The sequence below is a fragment of the Mesoplodon bidens genome (assembly GCF_964165515.1).
Source record: "Mesoplodon bidens genome assembly, chromosome: 1".
Lineage (NCBI taxonomy): Eukaryota > Metazoa > Chordata > Mammalia > Artiodactyla > Ziphiidae > Mesoplodon > Mesoplodon bidens.
This window is the reverse complement of record NC_138176.1, coordinates 93,919,902-93,936,079: the sequence shown is the minus strand read 5'-3', so window position 1 is coordinate 93,936,079 and position 16,178 is coordinate 93,919,902. Positions and strand designations below refer to the sequence as shown.

General features: G+C 35.1%; 1 protein-coding gene across 3 annotated transcripts in view; it reads left to right on the top strand.

Moving 5' to 3' along the window:
• Positions 1-16,178, top strand: part of SCLT1 (sodium channel and clathrin linker 1) — a 284,010-nt gene that overhangs the window by 163,353 nt on the left and 104,479 nt on the right. For all 3 annotated transcript variants that reach the window (XM_081228387.1, XM_081228386.1, XM_081228385.1), the window contains 3 exons: positions 5,461-5,638; positions 8,229-8,327; positions 12,531-12,602. In XM_081228387.1, the coding sequence (XP_081084513.1) occupies positions 5,461-5,638; positions 8,229-8,327; positions 12,531-12,602 (349 nt within the window). The remainder of the gene's footprint in view (positions 1-5,460; positions 5,639-8,228; positions 8,328-12,530; positions 12,603-16,178) is intronic.

The following is a 16,178-nucleotide window of genomic DNA, read 5'->3' as shown; positions in this document are numbered from 1 at the left end:
GAAGAAAGAGTCTGGCAGGTGATAATGTTCAATATGCAGACTTTCCTCCAGTGCCCTGGGTTTTGTTATGTTTCCTCACCACCAACTTAACTTGAAATGACAGCGCCTTGCTATATAGTTATACATAGATACGTAAATCTGAATCGTTGTAATTTAGGTGGAAATTTCTTTTTTTTCCCTCATTGGGGTATGAGTTGCTTTACAACGTTGTGTTAGTTTCTGCTGTATGAATCAGCTATATGTATACATATATTCCCTCTCTCTTGGACCTCCCTCCCACCCCACCCCCAATCCCACCCATCTAGGTCACCACAGAGCACCAAGCTGAGCTCCCTGCACCATGCAGCAGGTTCCCACTAGCTATCTGTTTTACACAGAGTAGTGTATATATGTCAATCCCAATCTCCCAGTTCATCCATCCCCCCTTCCCCCCACCACGTCCACCACGTCTCTATTCCTGACTTGAAAATAGGTTCATCTGTACCATTTTCTAGATTCCACATGTATGAGTTAATATACGATATTTGTGTTTTCTCTTTCTGACTTAATTCACTCTGTATGACAGACTCTAGGTCCATCCACATCTCTCCAAATGACCCAGTTTTGTTCCTTTTTATGACTGAATAATATTCCATTGTATATATGTACCACATCTTCTTTATCCATTCATCCATCGATGGACATTTAAGTTGTTTCCATGACCTGGCTTTTGTAAATAGTGTTGCAATGAACATTGGGGTGCATGTGCCTTTTTGAATTATGGTTTTCTCAGGGTATATGCCCAGGAATGGGATTGCTGGGTCATATGGTAGTTCTAGTTTTGGTTTTTTAAGGAACCTCCATACTGTTTTCCACAGTGGTTGTATTAATTTACATTCCCACCAACAGTGCAAGAGGGTTCCTTCCCTTTTCTCCACTCCCTCTCCAGCCTGTATTGTATGTAGATTTTTTGATGATGGCCATTCTGACTGGTGTGAGGTGATACCTCATTGTAGTTTTGATCTGCATTTCTCTAATAATTAGTGATATTGAGCTTTTTTTTTTTTTTTTTTTGCACGGTACGCAGGCCTCTCACTGCTGTGTCCTCTCCCGCTGCGGAGCACAGGCTCCAGGTGCGCAGGCTCAGCGGCCCATAGCTCACGGGCCCAGCCACTCCATGGCATGTGGGATCTTCCCAGACTGGGTCACGAACCCGTGTCCCCTGCATCAGCAGGCGGACTCTCAACCACTGCGCCACCAGGGAAGCCCGATGTTGAGCATTTTTTCATGTGTCTCTTGGCTACCTGTATGTCTTCTTTGGAGAAATGTCTATTGAGGTCTTCTGCCCATTTTTTGATTGGGTTGTTTGTTTTTTTGATATTGAGCTGCATGAGCTGTTTGTATGTTTTGGAGATTAATCCCTTGTCAGCTGCTTCATTTGCAAATATTGTCTCCCATTCTGGGGGTTGTCTTTTCATCTCGTTTATGGTTTTCTTTGCTGTGCAAAAGCTTTTAAGTTTCATTAGGTCCCATTTGTTTATTTTTGTTTTTATTTTCATTACTCTAGGAGGTAGGTGAAAAAAGATCTTGCTGTGATTCATGTCAAAGAATGTTCTTCCCTGTTTTCCTGTGAGCGTTTTATAGTGTCTGGTCTTACATTTAGGTCTTTAATCCATTTTGAGTTTATTTTTGTGTGTGGTGTTAGGGAGTGTTCTAGTTTTATTCTTTTACATGTAACTGTCCAGTTTCCCAGCAACACTTATTGAATAGACTGTCTTTTCTCCATTGTATATTCTTGCCTCCTTTGTCATAGATTAGGCGACCATAGGTGCGTGGGTTTATCTCTGGGCTTTCTGTACTGTTCCATTGATCTATATTTCTGTTTTTGTGCCAGTACTGTACTGTTTTGATTACTGTAGCTTTGTATAGCTTTGTGTAGCTTCAGGCTTCAGTATAGCATGAAGTCAGGGAGCCTGATTCCTCCAGCTCCGTTTTTCTTTCTCAAGATTGCTTTGGCTATTCAGGGTCTTTTGTGTTTCCATACAAATTGTAAAATTTTTTGTTCTAGTTCGGTGAAAAATGCTGTTGGTAACTTAATAGGGATTGCACTGAATCTGTAGATTGCTTTGGATAGTACAGTCATTTTCACACTGTTGATTCTTCCAATCCAAGAACATGGTATATCTCTCCATCTGTTTGTGTCATCTTTGCTTTCTTTCATCAGTGTCCTATAGTTTTCTGAGTACATGTCTTTTACCTCCTTAGGTAGGTTTATTCCTAGGTATTTTGTTGTTGTTGCAATGGTAAATGGGAGTGTTTCCTTAATTTCTCTTTCAGATTTTTCTTCATTAGTGTATAGGAATGCAAGAGATTTCTGTGCATTAATTTTGTATCCTGCAACTTTACCAAATTCATCTATTAGCTCTAGTAGTTTTCTGGTGGCATCTTTAGGATTTTCTATCTATAGTATCATGTCATCTGCAAACAGTGACATTTTTAATTCTTCTTTTCCAATTTGGATTCCTTTTATTTCTTTTTCTTCTCTGATTGCCATGGCTAGGAGTTCCAAAACTGCTTTGAATAATAGTGGCGAGAGTGGACATCCTTAGGTGGAAGTTTCTATTTGGCAGTATAGCATATTTGTTAGGAACACTGACTCTGGACCCAAACTGACTGAGTTCAAACTCCAGCTTCACCAGTAACTAGATCAATAACCTTGGGCACCTTGCTTACCCTTTTTGTTCCTCAGTTTCTCTATCTATAAAATAAATACAATGATTTAACCTACCTCATAATTTATATGATATAATCTCATATCCTACCTCATAGGCTAATGCTATAACCTGTTTCATAGCATCATTGAAGATATTGAGGATTATGTTTTCTTTAATATATGTAAAGTACCTAGCACAAAGAATGTTCTTACAAGTGTTTGCTGTTATCGTTGTTGTTACTATTATTATAGAGTGGGAACTTGGCCCAGCTTTAGTAAGTTGAAAGAAAGGATTCATATAAGATTTGGCTGTAGAGGATATAGAAGTGCTTTATAAGAATAATAACAGGCGTAATACATCTTTTATGTTATAAAATTATGGAAACCGTTAAATTATGAAGCTGATGATCTGAATCTACTTTCCTATAACTCCACCCCTAACACCAGTGTGACTTTTCAGAGCCACATGGTTGCTGCGACCGATGGACTGTTAAATACATGTAAATCCTTTAGTTGCAAGGCTTTTTCTGACATGTGTGGTTGTGAAGCCTGGAGGTGAGTGTCAGAGTGCCTTGACTGAAGATTGGAATTCACAGAGTCCTAAACAAAGCTTGCCCTGTTGAGACACATGGACTCTTGGGAGATGAAGATGGCGTAAACCCTTCATGAGTCCACCTCCTCTGCCTGGCCCCCAAGAGTCCATGGTGAAGTGAATGGGTGAACTGGTGCTAGTAAAGTGCCAGATGTCCTATACCTCTGTGGGAGAGGTAGAGATTGCTTCATCTTCTACCACAGTGCTTTAACCAAAGTAAGATGGAATGAAGAATGTCATATATGTAAATCATTAAAGTATGAGAGGACTGTATTCCATTAAAAAGCAGAGACCTGCAGATTTTGATTAAAGCCTAGTAATGTGTTATTTTAGAAAATACCTAAAAGAGTAAATGAACTAGAACAAAGGTATCAAGAAAGGAAAGATGAAGAAGATTTGTTTTCAATTTAAAATAAAGGTGTTAGTGGAGAATATTAACAGCTGTAAACAAAAGGAAAGCAGGAATGACAATATTAATATCACATAAGGTAGGGTTTAATGGTAAAAGCAGTAAATAGAATAAAGAGGGCCTTATTTAATGAAAAAATAAATCATCATTTTGAAAGAGGTACAACATTAATAAACCTAAATATGGCAAATAATAGGACAGCTAAATGTGTGATGCAAAAACTGGGAAATGCAAGGGTGACAATGAAAATACAGTTACGTTCATTATGGCTTCTCATGCCACCACTTAGAAAAGAAATGCCTGAAAAAAAAACAAAGAAACATATGTAATGCAAAGGAAGAACTGTCTTACCAAAACATATCAGGACATATTATAAAGCCACTATAATCAAGTTAATATGACTTGGGCCTAGACTAGACAGATAGATCAGTGAATCATGACAATCTATAAGTAAATCATGATATTTGCACATTTTAGGTATAAGGGGTTATTTCAATTCATCGGTTACTAATGGTACTCATACAACTGGCTATCAATCTGGAAGAAAGTTAAATTGGACTCCTGTCTTATAGCACATTCAGAAGTAAATTCCAGATTGATTAAAGATTTACAGGTAAAAATATTAAAGTCATAACTTTTTTTTAGGAAATCTAGGAGCTTACATTAACCATCTATGGATAAATGAGATCATCTTTACAAAAACTGAAATCCCAGATGTTGAAAAAAATAGTCAAATTTAGCTGTATTCAAGTGAGCATTTTTAGTGTAATAAAGATTTCCTAAATAGAGTCAATAGGCCACAACAAAAAAGTAGATTTGGGAAAAAATATTTTCAGCGGACAGAACAGACTGAGGGTTAAATATCTTAATATTCAAAAAGTTCTTATAAAGGAACAAGCAAAGTTAATAAGCCATCAGGAAAAAGTAGGCAAAGGATATGAGGAGGAAATTGAAAGACAATTCACATGGCTAACAAACTTTTAAAATATTCCTAAACTCTCCAGTAATTAGGGAGATACAAATTAACAGTGAGGAGAAGTTGCATCCATCAGACTAGAAAAGGAAAGAGCTTCTGGATGTATTGCTTGAGGGGATTTTTACAAGGTGTTATTGAATGAAAAAAAGCAAGTGCAGAAAAGGGTATATACTATGATCTTAATTTTTATAACACAAAAAATTGTGTTTAAAAACCTGTGGATTGATGTATATATACTGTGTATGTATATTTATGTGTATATGTATGTGTATATAAATATCATACATATGATTTTGTGAACGTGGAGAAGAATATTCAAAGATATACATCAGTAAGTTAACATGGGTTACCTGGGTAGAGAGTAGTAAAGGGGAGCCAAGCAAAAAACTAAAAGACAAAAAGACCATATAAAGAGAAAGAACAACTTATTCTTTAAGGGTTTGCTTTATAACACTGTCATGTAACTGTATAAGACAGTATGAGTTAACATAAGTAGGAAAGTGTAGAAAATGTAACATAATCAGAGTCATAATATCTAGGCTCAGTCTAAGCCCCACTGCTCATTATTCATATGACCTTAATTAAATGTTTAAGCTCTCTGGGTCTGTTTGTTATTCTTTTAAATGGAAATAATGAAACCTACTTTACAGAACTTTTGTGTGAATCAAATGAGAAGATACATGTGAAAGTGACTGGAATAATGCCTGTCCTGTAATAGATACTCTGTAAATCTCCTATCTCCCTCCTTTTTAAAAATATTTAACTTTCTCAACATTACTATTAATTTTTAGGTTATGTGTGACAATCCAAGAAGCTACCCAATTAAGAGCAGAAAAAATACATTTGGAAAAACAGACCAGAGACTTACAAGCAAAGTGCTATGAATTAGAAAATGAGAAATACGAAGCTATTGTAAGAGCCAGAAATAGCATGCAACTCCTAGAAGAAGCTAACCTTCAAAAAAATCAGGTAAGAAAACTAGTAACCACATTTATAAATAATAATAAATAGATAATAAATAAAATAATGAAATACTGAACATTCCCCCATATGACCTGATAGTAAGGGAATCAGTAACTACAGAATTAACGCAAAAAAATGAAATTGCTCACCATTAATAGACATACTATTGATACATTCCCGATGTTAAGACTTAACATCATAAAATATGATAAAATGTCAACCCTCTCCTAAAACTTTTATTAGACGTTTTTTATGTCGCCAATCCTTGTGTAACTAATCTTCATCCCCTGTAGTCTTATACTTTAAAAAAAAAATCTGTTAAAGTACTTACTGCAGTATGTATACTCTATATTTTAGTCACTTGAATCAGATGAATCTTATTAATCTTTATTTCGCCTTCATTACTTACACAATTACTCTAATAGAGTAGAAGCTTAATTGACAGGAATTAAATTAACTATAAAGATTTATTAACTGGAGCCTTCATGTCACTGCTCTTTTTTTTTTAACCCTCTAATAATTGTGATTACTATGCTACTACATATCACATCTTTTGTCTTTTACCACTTTCTTTAATGGTATTTAGTTTATAGAAGTCACAAAATAGGTTTGTTTTTAATGTTGCTGGCTCCCTTATGAAGCAATCATTAAATTATTATTTCATTTAATCAATATTTATTGAATTCCTAGTGTGTGCATAGTACTCCACTGAGATGTATGGGGATTACAAAGGAAATACTTTGTTTTATTTATGTTTTCTTTTTTACATGATAGATGGTTTTCCAAGAGAACTATTAAAAACAAAACAAGCTATAAGTTGCATGGTAAGAAGCTACTAAGAAATAAAAAAGAAACAACTATCCAAATCTAAGCTGTGGGAATGCTAAGGTGCTTTTTATACCTTTCAGATACTATTCCCTTCTGTGATCTTTTAGACTGGATGAAAGGCACAAAATACATAATATGCTTGGGAATTCCTCTAAACGCCTCAGTTAACTAGAAAAATTATGAGCAGGGCAGAATTGTTTCTCTCTCTCCTCCGAAGCCTATGAGCATTCTTAACATCAGGTCATAAAGATGAATATTTTGTGTGGAGCACAGTGGACAGAGAAGTTAGTAGTAATAATACTCATTCCTGTCCCTTAAATCTTCTCATCCAAGTCTCAAGTCCACAAATTGGACTTGAACCGTAAATTGCCTGTTTATGCCTACAGTATTAAGTTCCCTCTTGACTTACTGCTTAATTGCCAGAGGGTTCCCACCTTCAGTTGCTTGTTCCAAGAAGTCAAGTTCTCTTAACCAATCATACAAACAGGTATGAAGCACAACCTTACCTTAGTTTCTTATGAAACTTCCCTTTTTCCCATTGTCCCATTCTCCATGACAAGATTGTTACATCAAAACAGCTATTACTTCCCCCTAGCTTACCTATTTAAGTAGGAGGAAATTTATTAAACAACAAAAACAGAGATAGGAATGTGTATGGTATCTTTGCAAGATAGTGGGATCAGAACACAGATCCGCTTACTCTGTAATGACATTTATAAAAAGAAAGAAAAAAGATTCATTCAAACCTAAAATTGGAGGAGTTCCAGGCTCAGGAAGATATTTGAACTAGACATGTAAACTTGGGACTTGTCAGCATATAAATGGTATTTAAAACCGCAAGATTGGATTAGACCACCAAGGGGTGGATGTGGATAGAGAAAAGGACCAAGGACTAAGACTTGGGTAGTTCGATAATAAAGAGGTTCAGGAGAAGAGGAAGAAACGGCATTGCAGACTCAAAAGGAATAATCAATGAGTTAAGAGGAAAACCAATACTAGGGTGCGCTAAAAGCCAAGTATAGAAGGTAAAACAAGGAAAAGAAAGTAATCCATTATCTCAAGTGCTGCTTGACAGATCAATAAGATAATTACGCAAAATTGACTCTCATGGGTTAGCAGTATAGAGATCATGGACAGTGAAAGCCTGATTAGAGTGAACATCACAGAAACTTCTGGAAATGAGCAAGTGCAGACTTTAGAGGAGTTTTGCTCCACAGGGAAGCAAAGAAATGGGATGTGACTGACAACAGAACTAGGCTTATAAGAGTATTTTTTAGGTGAGATGAAAATGATTGGTTGGTTAGAAATTTCATGGAGAGGAAGTAGGTGGTGTCTACAGTGATGGAGGTATGAGGTGACAAGGGAATAATTTGAATAAAACCAAATAATGGAAAGAAAGGGAAATCTAAGAGATTTTTCCAAGAATATAGTATTTAGATTTGATTATTTTCCATAAGGAATGAAGGAGAAAGAAAATTAAAAAATAATCCTAAATTCCCAGCCTTAGCGATTAGAAGAGTGATGGTACTGGCTGAAACAAATATCAAAGGAAAAGAATAAATTTTTATTTAGGACAAGGTCAGGTGAGGAGGTTAAGGAAAATAAATATCATTCATAACTTAGGCAAGATCTCAAAGTGGAGATGTCTCAGAAGTTTCGCATAAGAGGTATGCTTTCAAGAAAGTGATTAGGTTTTTACCCATTTATTACATAATCTCTATTAATAATGATGTGACCTATAATAACATCAAATTACTGTTTTCTGAAGGCTCTGCTTGAGGAGAAGCAAAAAGAAGAAGATATAGAGAAAATGAAAGAAACGGTTTCTCGGCTTGCGCAAGATGCTGCCATAAGAACCAGGAAGGAAGTAAGGGGGTTTTAATTATATTTAAAATTCAAAATTTTACAGAATTTCACAGCTTAAGAGTAGATACTACCTGAGTTTTTGCCTCGTGGACCTAGCTAATTAATTGTCAACTGATTGTATCAATTGTGCTTAATTTCAAATAAAAATCATCTCATGATAGTAGCCCCTAACATTAGTGCCGGGGTGAGGTAGAGGTAGGGGGTAGGGCAAGTGGGAAGGAGAGAGATTTAGGCTAGGAATATAGTGAAGATTAACACACCTGAAGTATGATGTAAAGAAGAAGGGTCAAAAAGAAACTTAGAACATACAAGAAGCAAGAGAAGAAAACCTACTGTTATTTGTAGTATATTAGAGTATCTTAGGACTGGAGTACCAGGGAAATCTGCTTTAACCTCTTATTTTATTTGTAATGAAGCTGAAACCCATGAGAGGTTATTGGCTTGCTCAAAATTGTACACTAATTAAAGCCAGAACTTAGACTCACACCTTCTCCTTGCTATACTGAGCCCAGCGTTGTTTAAATTGCATCACGCAGATACCTATATGATTTGTGAATTGTGTTGTTCTTTGCAATTCCATTATCAAGACTAAATCTTATTTTTTTGTGTTAAAGCAATGAGTTGTTTCTTAGTTTGAATTGCAAGCCTTATGAAAGTTAAAAGTGTCTTGGAAATATGTTTGCTTTCATATAAAGAGAGAGGGAAGACATACATTTATTTGCCTTTTCCTCTGGTATGGATATGAATTAATTCATAAGTGGTGAGGTAAAGTTAAAAAGTGTAAAGTGAGTTTAGGAGGAAGAAACAACGAAAACCCATTTTAAAGATGAAAAAACTGAAAAACAGAGTAGTTAACTAACTTGCTTAGGGTTCCACCTCTAGGAAGTAACAGAACTGGGTTGCAGATGAGCTCTACTCTCAATCACTATGAGAAATGTTTTATCGTGGATTTTGTATTTTTTTTATTTTTAGAAATTTTCAAACCCATAAAAAGGAAAGAGCTGTATAATGAACACTTATTTACCTCTCACCCAGAAAACTCTTAGTGTCTTGCTACACCCATTCCATCTCTCTTTATGTTACATACACATTCTTCCCTTGTGCCAAACATTCAGACATAGGCTGCAGGCCTCATGACACTTCATGTTGTCATCTGTTTCCCCAGAAAAAGGACATTTTGCTACACAACCACACCACAATTACCATGTCTTAAAAAAAATCAACATTACTTCAATTCACACTTGAATTTCCCTAAAATATTGTTTATAGCTGTTTGGTCTTTAAAATTCAGGATCCAATCCATGTTTATGCATCATTGTATTTGACTACCACATCTCTGTAGTCTCCCTTAACCGAGTCCCCTGCCTTCCTTTGTATGTGACAAAGAATCCTTTGTAGAATCCTTCAGAATATTCCACATTTGGATTCATGTGACTGTTTCGTTTTGATTAGATTCAGGTCATTTCTGGCAGAGTGATATGTATACCTACATCCCACTTCATCACATCAGGAAGCTGTAATGTCAGTTGTACATTGGTGATGCTAAGCTTGACCATATGGTTAAGGTGTTAAGACCAGATCTTTCCATTGTATACTTTATAAATAATTGGGGAAGATACTTGAAGACCATGCAGCTATCCTTTTCCACCAAAATCTTTCATCCAGTGGTTTTGTCATCCATTGATAATCCTTGTCTAAAATAAATAAATATATGGGGTAATTAGAAATTCTAATTCTGTCAATCTTTCTATACATTTATTAGCTGTTATTTTTTGGTTAGGGCTAGAGTCCTGCCCCCTTTGTTTGTTATGATGGATTCGTTTTTATTCTTTTATTTCATGATTCATTGCTATTAGTCTTCATTTTTTTTCTCAATTTGGCTCTCTAGTTTTCCTGGATAAATGATATTTCTCATCTTCTACTTTCCTTGCCTCAGACCTAGAATCAGCCAGCCACTTCTTCAAAAAGCCTTGGTTGTAATTTTTAATTTGATATTTTGTCAGATAGATGAATTAGCAAAAGCAGAAATTCCTGTTTTCATTTTTACTGTAATATTTGCATTAATATGCTTTCCTACATATTCATAAAGACTATGAAATTATTAACATAAGTGATTTCAAATTATATATACTATTATGATCATAAACCCTCATGTTACCTGCATCATTTCTAGATACTAAAAAGAACACTTTTAAAAAACTATGGAGAGACAGACAGACATGATCGAGCTTATAAGAACCAAAATTATTTTATTCTAGGAACCTTCATGACTTAGTTTCAGCCTGAATATTCCTTATCTATAATGGGAATAATAACTACTTCATCATGTTGTTGTGAGAATTAATGAGATAATAACACGTAAAGCACTCTGAACAGTTCATAACACATTAAATCTCAATAAATCCTAACTATGATTGTCACTGACCTGTAAATAGGGTGGGTTGATTTTTAATAAAATTTTTCATAGGAAAAGCTACATCAAATTATAACCTAAAATGGAACGGAAACGGACCCACATATAATATGCTCGGCAAGCCTTCCAAAAGATAACTCTAGTTTAATTAACTAAAGTGTATAGCAGTGTTGTAAATGTTCTAAAGAAGGTTTACATCATATTTGAGAAATAATCCATTTTATAAGATGCTAGAAAATTTCCAAAAACCTTTGGGTCATAAATGTGTACTGATGATATATCATCAGAATCAATATTCTTCATGGTCTTTTTAAAAACATGAGAAGGGACTTCCCTGGTGGCGCAGTGGTTAAGAATCTGCCTGCCAATGCCGGGGACACGGGTTCGAGCCATGTGTCCAGGAAGATCCCACATGCCATGGAGCAACTAAGTCCGTGTGCCACAACTACTGAGCCTGTGCTCTAGAGCCCACGAGCCACAACTACTGAAGCCCGCACGCCTAGAGCCTGTGCTCTGTAACAAGAGAAGCCACCACAATGAGAAGCCCACACACTGCAACGAAGAGTAGCCCCCACTCACCACAACTAGAGAAAGCCTGCACACAGCAACGAAGACCCAACACAGCCAAAAATAAATAAATAAATTTATTAAAAACATGAGTAGAGGGCCTCCCTGGTGGCGCAGTGGTTGAGAGTCCGCCTGCCGATGCAGGGGACGCGGGTTCGTGCCCCGGTCTGGGAGGATCCCACATGCCGCGGAGCGGCTGGGCCCGTGAGCCATGGCCGCTGGGCCTGCGCGTCCGGAGCCTGTGCTCCGCAATGGGAGAGGCCACAGCAGTGAGAGGCCCACATACCGCAAAAAGAAAAAAAAAAAAAAAAAAAAAAAAAACATGAGTAGATATTAGAAAAAAATATTGTCTTAGGAGCCACCCTGAGGAGATATGACTAATTCTTGAAAATACTCTGTACACATAAATTCTACTATTTCTGAAGATATTTAACTGCTAATTAAAATAAGGGTTTTTCTTATAAAGTAATGTGGCACTGAAATATGATGTGTACTATAAAAATATTCTTCTGTTTATAAAACAAAAGTGCCTTAAAGCTATTAATTACATTTTTAGTGTATATTTCAGTTTTTCTCCTGACTTGCTCTGTGGTAGCAGATCTCAAAGTATTGTTCAGGTGGTCTGCAAAATCATACCTACTTTCATAATTATAGTAAAACAGTTTGCTTTTTTCACAGTCATTCTCTCATGACTCTGCAGGGTTATCTTCCAGAAATTGATGGTATGCAACAGCACAACAGCTTGAACATGGAAATAGATATGAGAGTCTAGCTATCTTCTATTAAGCCATAGACATTAAGGAAATTTGCAAAAATGTAAACTAATACCACTTCTAAAAATTTTTTCATTTTGGGGAAATACACATTTTCACAAAAGTGTATTTTTTATGTTAACCTATAAAGGGTTATTATTTATAAAGGGATTAATAAGTAAATATTTTGAGATTTTCTGTTTTCATTTCTAATATGGTAAATTTTAATCGAAAGAGAACCCATTATAAAGACCAAAAATTTGACAAACACTTTAGGAGACATCATCATCCTGTTCACTTACTTCCACTGTTATGATAAATTCTTGACTCTTTAATACATCATGTGCTTATCCTTTATGCCCTAAAAGTTATAATTTTATTTTTTATCAAAATTATTATTCTAAATGTTTTTATTGGATGTTAATTATTTTTGCTGTAGACCTAAATAATTCATAGATATCTTAATTTACAGGTTGCAAACACAAGAAAACAATATAATGTACAGATTTCTCGACTAACAGAAGAACTTTCAGCCCTTCAAATGGTATGTTAGAAGACTATACTCCTATTTTCTTCTGAATATTGTTTACTTTAAAGGCCAGAAAACATTTTTTTAACATCTTTATTAAGTTTAGTTGCTTTACAATGTTGTGTTAGTTTCTGCTGTATAACAAAGTGAATCAGCTATACATATACATATATCCCCATATCCCCTCCCTCTTGCATCTCCCTCCCACCCTCCCTATCCCACCCCTCTAGGTGGTCACAAAGCACCAAGCTGATCTCCCTGTGCTATGTGGCTGCTTCCCACTAACTATCTATTTCACATGTGGTAGTATATATAAGTCCATGCCACTCTCTCACTTCGTCCCAGCTTACCCTTTCCCCTCCCCATGTCCTCAAGTCCATTCTCTATGTCTGCATCTTTATTCCTGTCCCACCCCTAGGTTCTTCAGAACCATTTTTTTTTTTTTTAGATTCCATATATGTGTGTTAGCATATGGTATTTGTTTTTCTCTTTCTGACTTACTTCACTCTGTATGACAGCCTCTAGGTCCATCCACCTCACTACAAATAAGTCAATTTCGTTCCTTTTTATGGATGAGTAATATTCCATTGAATATATATGCCACATCTTCTTTACAAGATACATATTATTGTACATTCATTTATTCAGAAAATACTTATTATGCCAGGAACTGTAATAGATGCTAGGAAAAGAATAAAAATCAAAGGTAAACATGTTATCTGCAGTCTTGGAACTTATGATCTAGTAGGAAAGATGGATGGCATTTATCACGTTTTACTATGATTACCTTTTTGGGACAAAAAATGCGCAGGGTGCTGTTGAAGCATCCATCTGTAGCTGATACCATATGCTGAGTTCATCTGAGAGACCAGGAAGAAAGAAAAAGTATACATTGATGGTGGAAGAGAAAGACAGTCTTTCCAAAAGAAATGAGTACTCAAGGATGAGTAGGCAAAGAAGGGAGAGGAAAGAGTGCTTGTGTGACTAGAGGTGGAATTAAATATATAAATTTAACTTGAAGATCTGATGAAATGGAATTTAATAACCTTGCTCACAGGGGCATAAAAATACAAGAATTTCCAGAGATTGGGAAGATATTTTCAACTTTACAAACTCATCTCTCCTGAATATCCATATCACTTTTAATCTTTCTTACAGAATTTAACAATGAATTATGTCTTGTAATAAATGTTATATTGTATTATGCCTCTCTTTCTCTGTCTCCTTGTCTTCCTTCTCATTCCCTCCCTCCCCTGTAGAAGAGTCTTATGTTTTCCTTTATTTTCCCCATTGCCTAATATACTATTTTGCACAGTATGTTTTCAATAAATCCTTATTGACTGATTGATATTTAAACACCTCTGAAAGAATGATCACATCTTTTCCACATTCTACAAACCAGTGTACATCATGAGACCTTAGTTATTGTATGTGGGTCCTGAGAGTATTAGAACAAGAAACAGTGTTACTTTTTGTTTGTTTAATGTCATTTGTTCTAACACTATAGGAACATTAAGTAAAATTAATGGGATGCAGTGTGGCCAATTAGTCATGTCTAATTGTTCGTTGTTTTTCAGTTTTACTTCCTCTTCTGTCACCTTGCTATTTTGCTTGTTCTCTTACATGGACTGATTTACTATCAAAAGATTTACAACTTTGAAGAAGAGGGGTTTTACCCCAGTCTAGGATTATTTAATAAATTATAAACTCTGGAGGGACAAGAACATTATTTATTTCTATTTAGGAATGTGTACTAGGTAAGACCTGCAGGGATTTTAAAAATAACTCTTAGCTGTGTAACAACCAGAGCTATGTAAACTCACTTTAGAGTAAAAAGAAGACATAATTTCAGATTATTACAGAACGTGCTTCTTAGGATTTATAGTAAAACATTTGTAACTCATAGCTAAGTGGATTTTTCTAAAGATATTAAATATTATCTGATGTCATGTTGGTTTGGTGAAAAAAACTGTACTAATTGAAGTGTTTGAAATATTAAGCATTTAGAGGTATATTTGAAGAAAGACATGTTCAGCTACTTTAAAAAGCAGATTTTCTCAGGAACTCAGACTACAGTTTGAGGCATAATAACCTAATGTCGACTATTGATTTCTATTCTTCATTACCAATTTTACCACCTGTGCACTAAACATGAATTCAGGGAGGGAAGTTAAGCATACTTTAGCTAACCCAAAGCTAAGTTATGCTTGCAGGAAAGTTAAAGTCTTGTATTTTAGGTTAATGTGTAGATTTTTTGGATAGGTTTAAGAAAAGGCCAGAGGGAGTCTGTCTCAAGCCACATATCTCGCTTTGGAGAGCAACATATGCAGCATATGTTTCTCTTCAAGTACTCAAGGTTTTACTTCTGCCAAGTAGCAGAGGTTTTTTGCTAATCTATAGCAAATTAGGGAGAGGATTGGTTATAAATGCCCAAATTTATACATGTAAAATGAAACATTCATTATGATCTTTTTTTTGATCCATGAATTTTTTAGAAGTCTAATTTCAAATTCCCAAATACATGGGTATTTAGACTCCTTTTTATTACTAATTTCTAATCTGGTTAAATAGAGATCACAGATCATGTTCTATATGATATTGATTCTTAATATTTGTTGAGACTTTCTTTATGGTACACTATGAGGGTATGATTTTGGAAGCACTCCATGAGTTCTTGAAAAAATTTCTAGTATCATTTGGTCATTTCTTGTCCAAAAGGTAGGAATATTGGTGGTGATTAATATCTGAAAAGCTTTTAATAGTAATTTTAAATGTTTGCTTTAGTTTTTAGTGTATTTCTGATAGCATTCTTATATTTCCCCTTAAAGGTTTCTACTTTTCTGTCTCATTTTAACTTTGTTATCTCAGGTTAAGTAAACATTCAACCATTGTTGTTTGGCAGTTAAATGGTGGATTAGATAAAGAGATTCATAACACATTTATAACATATCTTTCTTTATATGCTACTCACCAGACCCAGAAGTGTGATCTAACCTTATTATTAATATCTACATTAAAAATCATTTGGGAATCATATCATAGATGCAGAAAAAGCATTTGACAAAATACAGCACGCATTCATGATAAAAAAAATCTCTCAGTAAACTAGGAACAAAGGGAAACTTCCTCAATTTTGTAAAGAATATCTATAAAAAACCTACAGCTATGGAACTGAAAGCTTTCCCACTAAGATCAGGAACAAGGCAAGGGTGTCCCCTCTCACCACTGCTTTTCAAGATCATACTGGAAGTACTAGCTAATGCAGTTTGACCCCCCCAAAAAAAGGAAGTAAAAGGTATGCAGGTTGGGAAAGAAGAATTTGTTTTCAGATAACATGATTGTCTATGTAAAAAGTCCAAAAGAATAAAAAATAAAAACTCTGGAACAAAGAAGTGATTATAACAAGGTTGTAGGATACAAGGTTAATATACAAAAGTCAATTGCTTTCCAATATACCAGCAATAAACAAGTGGAATTTGAAATTAAAAACACAGTGTCATTTACACATTGTCATTTGCATTAGCACCCCCAAAATTAAATAGTTAGGTGTAAATCTAACCAAATATATATGAGGAAAACTACAAAACTCTG